The following is a 13,662-nucleotide window of genomic DNA, read 5'->3' as shown; positions in this document are numbered from 1 at the left end:
GTCCTTATTGGTGGGGGTTTCGGGGAGTTCTTTGCCTTTGTGCATCCAGACCGATGCTGAGATGGGGAGCTGAATATCAGTGTCCCCGAGGACCAAAAAATCTTTCAGGGAAAGATAGTTAGACCATAAACCTTGTACACATGTGTTTTAAAAGATCCGGTCAATGATTCTGCAGGGTAGATGAAATCAGGAGAAGGATGCAAGACCTGGTATCATAAGACACAAAACAGAAGCTCCTTCACCTCGTGGAACTTTTATCTCTTTCATAAATGTAAGTCTTGAGTTTTAGACTAGGTTTGATGCTACAAGCCATCTTGCCCTGTTGTAAGGTCCTAGAGGGCAGAGAATATGTTTTAACCCTATTCTGCTTTATATGTAGAGAGTATATCCTATGTATTCTTTGTATCCTCCTTCTCATACGATTGCAACAAATAGCTCGTTGCAATAAATAGCCACTAACTAGAAAAAATGTGTGCTACAGTTTTAGGGACCAGTTCCTCCCTAACTGTCTCCCTGCCCTCAGAGGTGGAGGCTGGCTAACAGGACTTTTGAATCACCAGAGGAATAAACTCATTAAGGTCTCTTTTTCCTAACATCATATCTGGAAGTGAAGGTGGGTGGGAATGGTAGAGGCAGAAAACACAATACCTTCATTGTTCATCCTTATGCAGTAACCCATCTGGATAGTTAGGATGTTAGCTCACCTCTTTATTAAGTTTACATCACAAGGGAAAAATAATCACCCCCATCTGTCCTTGAACAATATAGCAAAGACTTGGAAGGTGCCCCAGAATGGGGGAGGATGGCTTAACACAAAGCTTTTGGCAGATGATCATGAATTCTTTGGTGAGTGAGGGAACTAGCTTGTGCAGGGGGTGGATCAGAAGGGGAGAGACTGACTCCTGGGCCAAAAACCTTGGAGAAATGACTCCACCCATACAAGTATTTTTAAAAGAGGTTGATGAAAGACGTTAAAACCCGCCTTTAGGTAGAGAAGAATGGTATGAACCCAGCAGTTTTAGGAAATTGCAATGTCCATATTAGTAGTTCCATATGCCAAGCCACCCATACCATTAAACTGAGGGCATAGTGGGCAAAGGGGAGATAAGGAGATGATATCACAGTTTGTTTTTCAGCTTTTGGGTCAGTCTTACTCTTGGGTACATATATTTTTAATTCTCCTGTCCTCCTAGGGGTCTTTTCCTGTTGCCCAGCCCTGCCATAGCTCCAGGAGACACTGTGATACTGCAGTGATCTTGATTGTTCAAGATATTATATGTATTGACATTGACTAATCCAGAAATGGGGGGAAATTGAGATGGATCAACTTAAGTTATCAATTTAAAAAAGCCACCACTTGCTTATGAAGACGCTGATAAACTCTAATAAACACAGTTGCCTTCAAAAGGCAAGGACAGATAAAACTTATCTGTGCTGAGAGACCTCACCTAAGTGAAAATTAGCAGGTGGTCCTGATAATATGCCTCTCAAGAGTGGTATAAATATAGATGCCAAATTAAGCCACTTTGATGTGCGTGGACACCATGACTGCGGTACTTAAGTCTTCCCCAGGTTTTGGAGAAAGCAGCTGGGACTTCTGCTCTGAGAAGTGGTCCTTCCCTTTCCGTCAACAGAAGGCTGCTTGCAACTCTGCAAAGCCCACCTACTCTGTGTCATCAGTCTCTGAACCTTGCAAAGAGGTCTGTATCCCTCCCCTCCTTTTTTTTTTTTTTTTTAAAGATTTATTTATTTATTTATACAAGCACTGGGTACAGCCAGAAGTACAGGAGGGTGAGAGAATTCACCAGAGCCAGAGCAGGGAGCAGAGCAGGCAGAAGGACCGAAATACACTGCTGAGGGGAGCAGCGGGCGGCAGGAGAGGTCTGCGCGCCATGTGGGACCCTCCTCCGGTGGCCGAGGAGCAGCCAGGGATCGAACCGGCGCTGCAGAGGCTGCGGGCAGCTTCGCAACCCAGCGCTCAACTGCTGCGCCACCGGGGAGGCCCCCTCCCCTCCTTTTAATGCAGCTGAATTATATGCTCATATGGCTGTAATGTAGACCCCCCCATAAATTCCTATTGTGATTGTATGTATCTGGTGGAAATGAGCACCTTTGTGGTTGGGACCTTATATAACAATTAGTAAATCCTCTGAGTCTTTTTTTTTTTTTTAAGATTTTATTATTTTTTGCGTAGAAGAACTGGTGCATAGGTCAGTGGTGCCGGGAGTGAGAGGATTCACCAGAGACAGCACGGTGAGCAGAACAGGCAGATCTATTGAAATACACCACTGAGGGGAGCAGCGGGCGAGACAGGAGAGATCTGCTGTGCCACATGGGTCAGCTCCCGGGCTGAGACTGAACTTGAGACTGAACTCAGGTCCTCGTGGTGATAGTGCTGAGACTTAACCCCTAGGCCACCAGGGAGATGCCCCTCTGAGTCTGTCTTGAAGGTGCTCGGCAGTGACCTCCCTAGGATTCTCTGAGGTGACCTCCAGGACACCCTGCTCTGGCAGTGAGGTCAGTGAAGAAGCTTATACCCTTTACCTAATTGCAGAAGCAACCATCCCTCTTTTAACTACCTGGAAAAATAATGAAGATTGGGAGGAATTATCCATGTGTAGGATTGTTGGGGTTCAGATAATGGGGGTTCAGTGTGTGGGATTCCTGGGTTCCTCTGAGAAAGAAACTTAGCAGACATTCCTGTTCATCAGAACAAGGCAAGTTTATTAAGGAAAAGAGAAAAAGGTAAGAGACGCCCGCACAGACACAGGCAGGCAATGCACTGCTAGGTATATTTTTGGGAAAAGCCTACATTTTCTAGCCCCTAAACATTTAAGTTGTCTTATTCCTGTTTTGGGCTTGTGCCACATATTTCTAGGTCTTTGCTTTTGCCCAGGCTTCAACCCAAGTCTTTAGGACTCCAAAGGCTCCTCTCTGAAGGCAATCTGCTTTCATGGTTTTCTTACTTTAGAATCTAGATTCCACATGCTATACCCTCAAAGTTCTTCTTTGAACATTTTCTGGTCTGAAGAACATAGAGCGTTTATATACATATAATCTATATGTAGTATGCCTTTCTTTTTTTCTGGAACAAATTAAGAATTTCCTTGTGGTAGATTCTTTAAAGAGCAACAACAAAGACATCTCATCCAAAAATAATATTTGCCATTAATTCCAGTGAAGCTTGATTTTTGGAAGCAGAAGCAGGAGGGATTGGGAGACGAAATAAATTAATTTTTTTTTACTTGGTTTTGCAGAAATGCTTTTCATGTAGTTTTAAAAGCTTGAGTATTTCCACTCTTAGAGGAGTAAGCATCAGCAGAGAAGGCTTATCTGGCTGTGGGGTTGTAGGAGCAGGGGGAGCTACAGGGTTGGACGGGGGAAGTGGGAATCTGGGGTGATCAGCTAGGGTTTCCATCCCTCAGCCTGATGGCTCTGAGGTGTTAATAACACAGAGGAGGAAGGGAGGGAAGGCTTGAGGGAAGCAGGAAGCAGATGCAAACAGTAAGTTAGGAGGCCTTGGTCAGTAGCTGCAGGAAGGAGAGGCCAGCATAGAGGGCACAGAGGTGGGGGAGGGTGTCTGGGTCCCACGTGTACTCGGGGCCTGATCTCTGTAACTCCAGGCCGCTCAGCCCCACAAGGGCCTCAGTCAGGGTCAGTTCTTCTTCTCCAAGGGAGGAGAGCAGCTGAGGCTGCAGGGAGAAAACCCCCTCTTTATCCCGTAGGAAATTCTGTTCCATGGTGGTCTCCACCTGGAAGGAACCAAAATAGCATGAGAAAAGAAAGAACTGGAAATCGCTCTTACTTTCTCTTTTGTGGTCTCTTACAAATCACAAAGAAGGCTGTATTTCTCATATTCTAACTCCTTTCACGACATTGCCTTACAATGCCGTGGGGGCTTTTTAACACAACCCTGTATAGTGGGTGGCATGTTTATTTATTTTTTATTTTTAAAAAATTATTATTTATGTATCTTTTTTGGGGCATGTTTATTTTTAACCCCATTCTACAGAGGAGTAAATTGAGGCTGACTCAGAGACACAAAGCGATTTGCTCGCATCACTGGCCTGGGAATAAGCAAAGTCAGTCTCGTGTCTCTTTTCCCAAGATCAGGTTAAAAACCCCAGGTAAATACCTAGAAAGCCACTCTCATCATTGGTCACGAGGCAGCAAAAAGGAAGAAAAGCTAAGAGAAACGAGATGTGACCCTGAGCTCCTGGAGGGGACAGGGTCTCTGGGGGACAGGACAGGTCTGTCATTGGGCCAGATCTGTATCTTTCCTCCCCTTCTAGCTGACTCCCTCCCAAGCTCTCCCTGGCATCTGCTGTTTTTTTCTCACCAGCTTTAGCTGCATGGGTAGAATCTTTTTCTCCATGGATTTTACCAGCAGCTTCTGTTGGACTTCACTCAGCTCTGGAGAAAAAAGTAGAGAGAGAGATGTGCAAAGGGGATTACCACTTTCAAATGGGTGCACTTCCAGAATCACATCATGAATTAATTTATCCATTCACCCCGGTTGAATGCCTGCTCTGTGCTAGATACGTTTGCCGGGTGTTAGGAAATAGTCATATTCCCTTCACTGAAGGAACATGGAGTATGGTGAAAAAACAAAGTAATGTGTAATCACATTGGAGAGTTAGGGGAGCCCAGAGCTGAGGGGTCTGCCTTGGTCTTAGAGTAGGGGGCCGGCTTCTTGGAATGAACATCTCAGCTGAACCCCTAAAGGACTGGGCGGTGGCAGGGTGAGGGGGATGTTTCATGCAAGAAGAGAATTCAGGGGCAAGGTCAGAATTGCTGAAATGAAAATTAACAGGTGTGGCTGTGTAACAGGGATAAGCTTAGCTAGATGCAGAAGTTTTCTTTTTCTTTTTTTTTATAATGCCTTTTTTTTTAAAGATTTATTTTTATTTATTTATTTTATTTATTTATACAAGCACTGGGTACAGTCAGAAGCGCGGGAGGGTGAGAGGATTCACCAGAGCCAGAGCAGGGAACAGAACAGACAGACTGACGAAATACACTGCTGAGGGGAGCAGCAGGTGGCAGGAGAGGTCTGTGCGCCATGCGGGACCCTCCTCCGGTGGCCGGGGAGCAGCCTGGGATCGAACCGGCGATGCAGAAGCTGCGGGCAGCTTCGCAACCCAGTGCTCAACCGCTGCGCCACCGGGGAGGCCCGGTGCAGAAGTTTTCAATCTGTGACTGATAAAACTAGGGCTGTTTCTTCTTAGACAACAAGGTGACCAGGTAAATCTTTGGGGATGGAACCAGTTTCTAAAATGTGCACACAAGCTAGTCAACTGGGGCATTGTCTGCCTGGCATTCATTCATTCACTCATTCATTCATTTGGAAGTGAATTCAATGGTTCACTCCTACCACCACCAAGAAGTATCAATGAGAACTTTGCTCCCCACTTACCTGAGAGGGCTCCAAGGAAATAGAGGATGGCACCTGTAGTGTCCTTGGAGAGGAAGACATCTTTTGGGAGCGCTTCCAGGCTCACTTCATGTCCTTTGTCTAGAGCCCCTTCAAGCTGTGGGGAAAGGTGGGCAGGTAAGATGGCGCAGGTAAAGGGCCCAGCACTCGTCACCCCTTGAAATGTCTTGACATTCCCATTTCCTCATTCCCTTTCTAGTCCTGTCCTGAAAAATACTGAACTCCTGGGTCCCTTGTTCCCTGAGCCTTGACTCTGCAAAGTTTCCAGCCTCTTTCCAGCAGAGGGTCCTCTGCCTGCTGCTTACCCTCTGTCCCCAGAGAAGCATGTGCTTTGGGGGGTCTGGCTTAGGGGAGGAGCAGTGGAGGGGCAGCAGCCTGGTAGCTTTGGAGGAGGCATGCAGAGTCCACTCCCCTGGCCACTGATGACAGTCTGGCAGTCAACTCCCCGGCCAGCTGCTGTGCCCACTGTGCGCACCCCACCAGGCCCTCCCTCCTCCCTCCTTCCATTGGGACGCACTGTATGTTCCAGGTCTTGTAACTCCTTTTTCTTCCCTAGAAGTTTGCTGAGGGAGCTGAGCAGGGAGCGTTTCCCTGTTTGGCTCAGCTTCTCCACTTCTTGGGTCTCTCTTTGAACCTCTTCTTTCAGTGTCTTGAAGTCCTCATGCACCTCCCCTGTGGGACAGGAAATGTGGCAGACCCCCCCCCCCCAAGCCGGCCTCCTTCCCACTTGGATTCAGTCAGATTCCCTCTGTGGGGCTCCTTTCTGGGGCCCTTCTCAGATCCCTGTGCTCTGCTCCCCTTGTGGGAGGCCAAGGAATGTGGTTTTGAAGTTATCTGCCAGCCCTGACTTGGGGTATTGGTGGTGGTGAGTTTGTAGGGAGGTGGTGAGCCAGGACCTGTATTAACATCTAAATAGGCTGTCTTTCTCCAGGAGATCCCAGGCCCCCTCCCGGATCAGGAGGTGATGGATTTCCCTTTTTCTAATACTCCAGCTACAAGCTGAGGATGAACTGATGAGTTAGTTGATAAAGAGTGGCCTTGGCGACCTAGTGAAGGCACTGCTTCGGAGAGCAGTGAGTCCGTTATCGCGGATGTGGGTGGATGGGATCGCCTGACCCTTAACCTGACCCTCTAGGGGCCTGGCATCCTGGGAAGGCGTCCCAGCCTGCTTTGGAGGACCTGGGACTCAGCACTTGTCTTCCCGTCCCTTCACCCCAATGCATCTCCACTACCTTCAAGCCAACATCTTGGGGGAAACTCACAAAATTCCATACCAGCATCACATGCCTGGATAACTGAGGGGAAAAAGAAATCACAGTAAGAATGCCATCCCCCACAATGGCAGCCACACCCAGGGAAGACAACATCTGTCTTAAGGGTCCTCTTGCTCCATTCGTGGGAGGAAGGAATGGATCAGGGAGAAGCCAACGTGATGGAAGCCAGACATCTGGACTGAGTGGGCATCAAGGTGACGCAGAGGCTCCGCCCCACAGATGTGTAACAGGCCAGAATGACAAAGGGCCCCAAGCACAGAGGTTGGAGCTGTCGCCCACCCAAGCATCTTGTCCAAAGACTCTGCCCACCCACTGCCTTTTCCCTGGTATTGGAATTTCTGCCACAGTTCGGGGATAGTTGATGGCTGAGACCTGCTCTTGCCATTTCCCCCAGCAGTCCCGCAGAGAAGGAAGGAAAAGACTGGAGTTTTAAAATTCTGAGTCAAGAAAGTTGCAGTGACATGAAAGGAAACACTTACGGATGAACTTCTCCTCTTCTGGCTTTCCTGGAGACAGAAAAACATACACATGTCAGCATAAAACCTGTCTGTGCCTTTTTATCTAGCGCAGTTGTCAAGGCAGCTTTATCAGTGATCATTGTGAAAACACATGGAGATTAGGTTAGCTCATCCGCCCCCGCGATCTGGGAACACACGCTGTCTCCAGGCGCGTTCCTGCTCCGGCTGTGCCTTCCCTGCTCCCTCTTTCTGCCTCTCTGCCTTTCTTGGGCAGAATGTCTATGCCTCTGTCTGTCTTTCCTAAAGTTGGGAGTTGATATTTAAGGAACTTGGGCAACAAAACCTCTGAGGGTGGGTGGTAATAGTGTGTGCAGTGAGAGGGTGCAGGATTTTAGCAGAAAAGGTCAGGGCTAGGGCAGGGGATGTGGGGAGCCAGAGAACAATCTCACTTACCGCCTCCGGGAGGGAAGGTTTGCATGTTATCATTGTAGATGTGCGGAATATCTGTCAGGAGCAAGAGAGAGAGGGGAGCAGGAGGATTCTTAACAGCTGCCCTCACCTTTTTTGCTCTAGTGTCAAGTCCCTGGGCTCTGCTAAGGGCTAGGACCCTGCCCCCAAATGCCTTACCCAGCCCCTGCTCTGCCTCTATTGCTAGAAATCATTTTTTCTTCCCCTGTGAATCCATCTCGAGGATAACATGACTTTCTGTCTTGCATCCTTGAATCTGTTTCTGTGTCTACGACCCCCATTGGCCACGGACTTCCCTGGAGCAGAGACCCTGCTGGCTTATCATCTCTGTGTCTCCCTCCCCCAGTGCACACGGTGCCTGGCCACAGAGCTCTCAGCCCAGGAGTCCCTCCGCCCTCTCCAGAGCAGCCCCTGCAGCTGGACAACACGCAGCACGCATCTGCACTCCTTCCCTGATGTTGCCTCCAGAGGGGACCAGGATGCCTTAGTTTTGGTGTGGGTAATTCTTGGCTTGAGGGGAGAATATGCGGTCTCTGCTCACCCCACTCATCTTTGCCTTTGACCATCAGCTGTCTCACTCGGAAGGCCAGGATGCAGCCCTTGGGGATGGTTATAGCCTCCTTGTGGTTTAAGGATCCCTAGGATTAGACAAGGAATATTTGTGAATCTGCAGCAATCCCAAAAATGAGATTTTGGGTTTGGGAGGTGGGGGGACCAGGCCTCAGTGCCTCTGGGGAGATAAGAAGTTGGGACCCTTCAGGGGTGTCTCGAGTCCAGGCTCCATGGAGTGAACTTCAAAGCCCTTTTGCTCATGTCCACTAATCATCCCTCTAAAGATCTGTATCTTACTTCCTGAGTCAGACACATGAAGGAACTGGGCAGACCTGCTCCATCAGCTGCTTGTGCATCTCTGTCCTACCTTAGAGCTCCCATCCAGGCCTTGGTCCCTTCTTCATTGCCATCTGTCCCGTGCACACCTCCTTCAGGAAGCCTTCCATGACTAACCCCTACTCCCAGTTACAACTCATCACTTGAATATTTATACAAAATAGATATAGGAATGTAGGGCATCACTGATTACATTAAATTTTTCAAGCCTGATTCTCTGGGCTTTAAGTCACCTGTTTATGAGACAAGAACTTTCTGAGGGCAAGGATGTCTCTCCCTTAAATTGGAAGCACCATGAGGAAAAACCCATGGCTCTGAGTTTCCCCTTCCTGATAGTTCCCTGCCACACCTGGGCACAGGGATGGGCCCACACTGGGCACCACTGACCAGAGTTTGGGGCCTATATCTCACCAGCTGAGGCCTGGATCTTGAAGGGTAGGGGGAAGGAATGGGTCCTTTTTGGTGTCCTGGGCACTGATGGTGCAAAGTTAATGCTCCCTCTGAATAGAGTGGGTGTGAGTGTGTGAGTGTGTGTGTATGTGTGTGCAGTGCCAAACCTGTAGCCCCAATGGGGCAAAGAATGGCAGGGAGAAGCACCCCTCTGCCTTGCCAGCTCTCTCCAGAGTGACCTCCTGGACCGTCTCCACCACTTCCATCACCACATACAGGTTCTCTCCTCTATTCCGCATCTCCTTCAGGAAGGGGTGCTCTTCCGTCAGCTTCCTGTGGCAGAAGAAGCCCAAGGGAATGGCTCAGAGCTCCTCCCCCGCCCCGGCGAGGACCTTCTGTCATTTCCAGAAGGAAGGCAAGGTGGTGTCAGGGGAGGGACGAGGGTGCCAAGTTCAACTGAGGTGGACACTGGTCTCCCGCTTACTGGTGGGGCAGCTTCTGAGTCCTCATTCCCTCATCTATAAAATGAGGATAATGACACCTACCTCCCAGGTTGTTGAGAGAGACACTGGGTAATCACCTGGCACAGTACCTGGCTCAAAACAGGGCCTCCTGGCTGCTGCCTTCTTGCTCTTCCTTCATTCTAAGGGGAGATTTCCCTCCCTCTCCTCCCTGTTCTCAGTCCTGCTCATCTCTGTGGGACCCTCTCTCTGTATCTCTCACCCTCTCGTGATTTACACCAGGCCTTTCTCCTGTTTGCCTGCATGCAGGAGCATGTCCTGCTACGCCCTGGAATTACTAATCTACTTCTTTCTTTTACTTCATTAGCATGTCTCTTGCAGGCTCTGCCCCTGCTCATTGTCTTGCCCCTTTCGAGTTCTTTATAATTTGGCTTCTATTTCCATTCCTCAATTGAAATTACATGGATCTCCCACCCACCAAATTTAAGACCTTTTCTCTCCCTCTGCAGCCTCGGACCCTGCCATCCAACCTCCCCAGTGCCATGCTGCCTGCTCCCGGCTTCCGATGGCACTGTGCTCCCCCCACCCCCCTCCCGCTTCTGCTCCTGGTTTTCTGGCTTCTAAATCCTATCCATTCTGCCTGCATCTCATTTTCTCATTTCTTTGGCTTCCTAAAATGTTATGTTTTCTAAGATTCTGTTCTCTGAGCTCCCCGCAACAGTTTCTTCTCCTGATTCTGTAATTTTAATCTTGATGTTGCTGACCATCACCTATGTCTTCACCTGGGCTTTCTCTCCTGGGCGCCACATCCCATTTCCAACTACCTGTTCAACACTCTCGGCTGATGTTCCACTGGAGCCACAAACTCAAAGCGTCCAAAAGGAACTCATGATCTTCCTTTCCAAATTTGCTTGCCGTCTCTGTCTTCCTATTTCTTACCACTTGGGTCATCCTTTAAAAGCTTATCATGTATCTTCTGTATTTAAATACATTTGTATATATTTAGAGTGCACCATATGGTGTTTCCATGTACACATACACAAAGAAATGACCACTATAGTCCAAGTACTGGACATATCCATCTCATCACATGGTTACCATGTTGTATGTGTAGTGAAATCAACCCTCTTAACTTTCCTGTGTACAATAGAGATCATTGATAGTCATCTTGGTCTCTATCAAGGTCTCTATCAAAAGCATCTTTTTTTTTTTTTTTTCTCAAAGATTTCATTTGCGGGCCTCCCTGGTGGTGCAGGGGTTAAAGTTTCAGCACTATCATGCTATCATCAGCCACTTTGACATAAGTTCGAACCCTGGCCGGGGAGCTGCCCACATGGTGCGGCAGACTTCTCCTGTTTTACCCTCTGCTCCCCTCAGCAGTGCATTTCAGTAGATCTGCCTGTTCTGCTTCCTACTCTGTTTCTGGTGAATCCTTTCACTCCCCCGCACTTCTGACCTATATACCCCAGTTCTTGTATGCATAAATAAAGAAAATAAATCTTTTTTAAAGATTTGTTTATTTATTTGTTTGTTTGTTTGTTTATACAAGCACTGGGTACAGTCAGAAGCGCGGGAGGGTGAGAGAATTCACCAGAGCCAGAGCGGGGAGCAGAGCAGGTAGAAGGACGAAAGTACACTGCTGAGGGGAGCAGCGGGCGGCAGGAGAGGTCTGCGCGCCGTGTGGGACCCTCCTCCAGTGGCTGGGGAGCAGTCAGGGATCGAACTGGAGCTTCAGAGGCTGCAGGTACCTTCGCAACCCAGAGCTCAACCGCTGCGCCACCGGGGAGACCCGAAAATAAATCTTTAAAAAAATTCATTTATTTATTTTTGCCTGGAAGAACGGGGTCAGGAGGGTAGGTCAGAGGTGCAGAGGGTGAGAGGATTCACCAGAGACAGAGTGGGGAGCAGAACAGGTGGATCTATAGAAATACACTGTTGAGGGGAGCAGCGGGCGAGACAGGAGAGGTGCTGTGCCATGTGGGTTAGCTCCCTGCCCAGGGATTCGAACTCAGGCCTTTGTGTTGATAGTGCTGAGACTTTACCCCTAGGCCACCAAGGAGGCCCTATCACGATCATCGTTGACAAAGCCCTCGCCCTCACCCTGCAGTGAGCTGTGGTGTCTAGTCTGCCCTGTCTCCCCAGAGGACTGTGTCCATTCCTCCTTGACTCTGCCTGCTCTTCCTGGCTCAGCTTTCCCCTTGATGTCTCTGGTGGAGAGTAGAGAGGGTCTTGCCTGGTCTGCCTGCTTCAAGGCCCGCCCCTCATCCTCTACCTGAGACTCTTCCTGCACCTGGCAGATTAGTCACAACACGTAGCAGAGCACCTGTGTCCTCCATGACCTGCATCCCCCCCACGTCTCCCACTTGTTCCACTCCCACTTCTTTTGCTCCTGCCAAACAGGCTATTTCAAGGTACTTGACAGGTTTTGAGGTTTCTTACCTACAAGCCTTCATAATGCCCTTCTCCCAGCCTGCATGTCCAATTTCTACTCATCTTTCAAGACCTAGATCAGGCTTTCTCTGTGAAGTCTGTCCTCTCCCCAGCCAGAAGTCCCCCGACTCAGCCAACCCCTCACCCCCATGGACACATCTTACCTTTGATTACAGCTACCATTGTCCTGTAATCTCAGATCACAGGGTTCTCGGACAACATGCTTGAGGGCATCTCAGCACCTAGCAGGGTGCTGTGCACTCAGGGAGTCTATATAAAATGTTGCCTGGGTGACTTCCCCAGCACCTGGCCCTCCCCCTGCCTTGCAGTCCTCATCTCCTTCTTTCAACCACTACTTAAAAGCCTGCTCCCCGTCAAGCCAAACATCTGAGATCCCCAGCATCGCCATGGCATCTGCCACACCCCTGTGCGGCTGGGGCAGCCTTTCCGAGGGTAGCCTGGAGTGTGTAGGTGGCCAGGCGGGAGGCTTCGTTTATGGGAGCAGACGCTGTGGTCAAGCCACAGTAGGGAGCACTTAAGACCCCATCCTTTTTAGTATCTGTCATAGAGTCTTAGAGTGGGAAGGTACCCTAGAGATTTTCACCCAAACTTACCACTCTTTCAGGAAAGAAAACTGAGGTTCCCAAGAGGTGAAGTGATCACAGCAAGTAAATCTGCACATGCGGACGCTCAAGTGTAATCATGGGCGGGTGGTCTTGGATGGGAAGGTGAGAGGGTGACTAGGCAATGGCTTGGGTGCCCCCACTAGTCAGAAGGGTCTGCCAAAGCTTCCCTGTTGTGGGATGGCCTTCAGGGCTCTCAGGCACCAAAGCACGCTCTCCATGCACCCCCCACCTCATCCCGTCAGGCCCCCAGTGGTGCCCGCTCTCACCTCTCCTGGTGCAAGTTCTCCAGGGCTTTGGGAGACACGCTGAGGGTCTGGACCTCCAGGGTGCTGCTCCGGGACATCCCTGCCGCCCCTGTCACCTTGACGGTCTTCGGCACATCCACCTCTCCCTCTACTCGGGCATCCAGCATATTTTTAAAGCTAAATTTGCCCACATCTGTTGGATCTGTAGGAGGGAGAAGGTGAGAAGGGTTGGGCTGAGCGCATCCCTCCCCCTCTACGTGTGAGCTCCTAAGGAGAACTTGGGGCTGCATGATACCCGATCACGTCTGGGTAGAGGGAGCTCTGTGTCCTCCTCATGGCGGGTGCCTGGCCCCCTCCCTCAGCACCGAGTCCTCGCCCGAGGCTGACCTGAGGGTGTGCTGCCCGGCTCGAGCATGTCCAGGAGTGTGTAGTCCGTGCGGACATACCGGGCACCCCAGAAGAGCGTGCTCTTCCTCTTCCTTAGCACCAGGCAGAAGGGATGGAAGCGCTGGAAGTCGATGAGGCTGTCAAGGGGTGTCAGGTCCCCGCGAGGGTTTAGCTGTCTGGCCAGGGCCCGGGTGACGTTTTCGAACAAGGTCATTGTGTCTGTGGTGGCGGCAGATGGAGAGTGGCAAGTTGAGAGACCAGGACCCAGGAAGGCACCTGCGGAGAGAGGTCACCCAGCTGTCCTGGGGGGATCTCTCAGGGGGCTCTTTTTTGGGGGGTTGCTTAGAGATGCCGGATACTTGGACTCAGAGCTGAAGGGAGGCAGAGCCAAGGCAGCTTCACTTTATAACGGTGAGGAAACAAGGCCTCAGGAGCTGAAGCAGCTCCCTGCGGTCACAGGGCAGGCTGGAGGAGCCAGAACCTCCCTTTCTTCCCAAGGGCTGTTTCCTGGCCCCGCACTCATTTTCCACACACACTTGGAGTCCAGTTGTTTTTCCTTTCCCGTTGGAAGTACAGCTCCTCTCACACAGCTGCGCCCAGA

At 49.9% G+C, this 13,662-nt stretch overlaps 1 protein-coding gene across 3 annotated transcripts; it reads right to left on the bottom strand.

Annotated features, from left to right (window-relative positions):
• Positions 1-3,509: 3,509 nt before the first annotated feature.
• On the bottom strand, positions 3,510-13,276 carry GSDMA (gasdermin A; the record flags this gene model as incomplete). 3 transcript variants are annotated; one of them, XM_084238673.1, is made up of 11 exons in its annotated part: positions 13,062-13,276; positions 12,696-12,876; positions 9,080-9,245; positions 8,176-8,272; positions 7,620-7,670; positions 7,188-7,214; positions 6,709-6,729; positions 5,952-6,106; positions 5,417-5,531; positions 4,340-4,413; positions 3,510-3,752 (listed from the first exon to the last, which is right to left on the bottom strand). In XM_084238673.1, the coding sequence occupies exons 1-11, from the start codon at positions 13,273-13,275 to the stop codon at positions 3,510-3,512; spliced, it is 1,344 nt and encodes a 447-aa protein (XP_084094799.1). In that variant the 5' UTR covers position 13,276. The 3 variants fall into 3 exon arrangements, with proteins under 3 accessions (XP_084094799.1, XP_084094798.1, XP_084094800.1); XM_084238672.1 differs by lacking the exons at positions 6,709-6,729; positions 7,188-7,214 and having other exon boundaries at positions 5,952-6,153; positions 7,616-7,670; XM_084238674.1 differs by lacking the exons at positions 6,709-6,729; positions 7,188-7,214.
• Between the last annotated feature and the right edge of the window lie 386 nt (positions 13,277-13,662).

This window comes from Talpa europaea, assembly GCF_964194135.1.
Source record: "Talpa europaea genome assembly, chromosome: 7".
NCBI classification, from domain to species: Eukaryota; Metazoa; Chordata; class Mammalia; order Eulipotyphla; family Talpidae; genus Talpa; species Talpa europaea.
The sequence above is the reverse complement of the archived record's forward strand: the minus strand, read 5'-3'. Positions and strand labels throughout refer to the sequence as shown.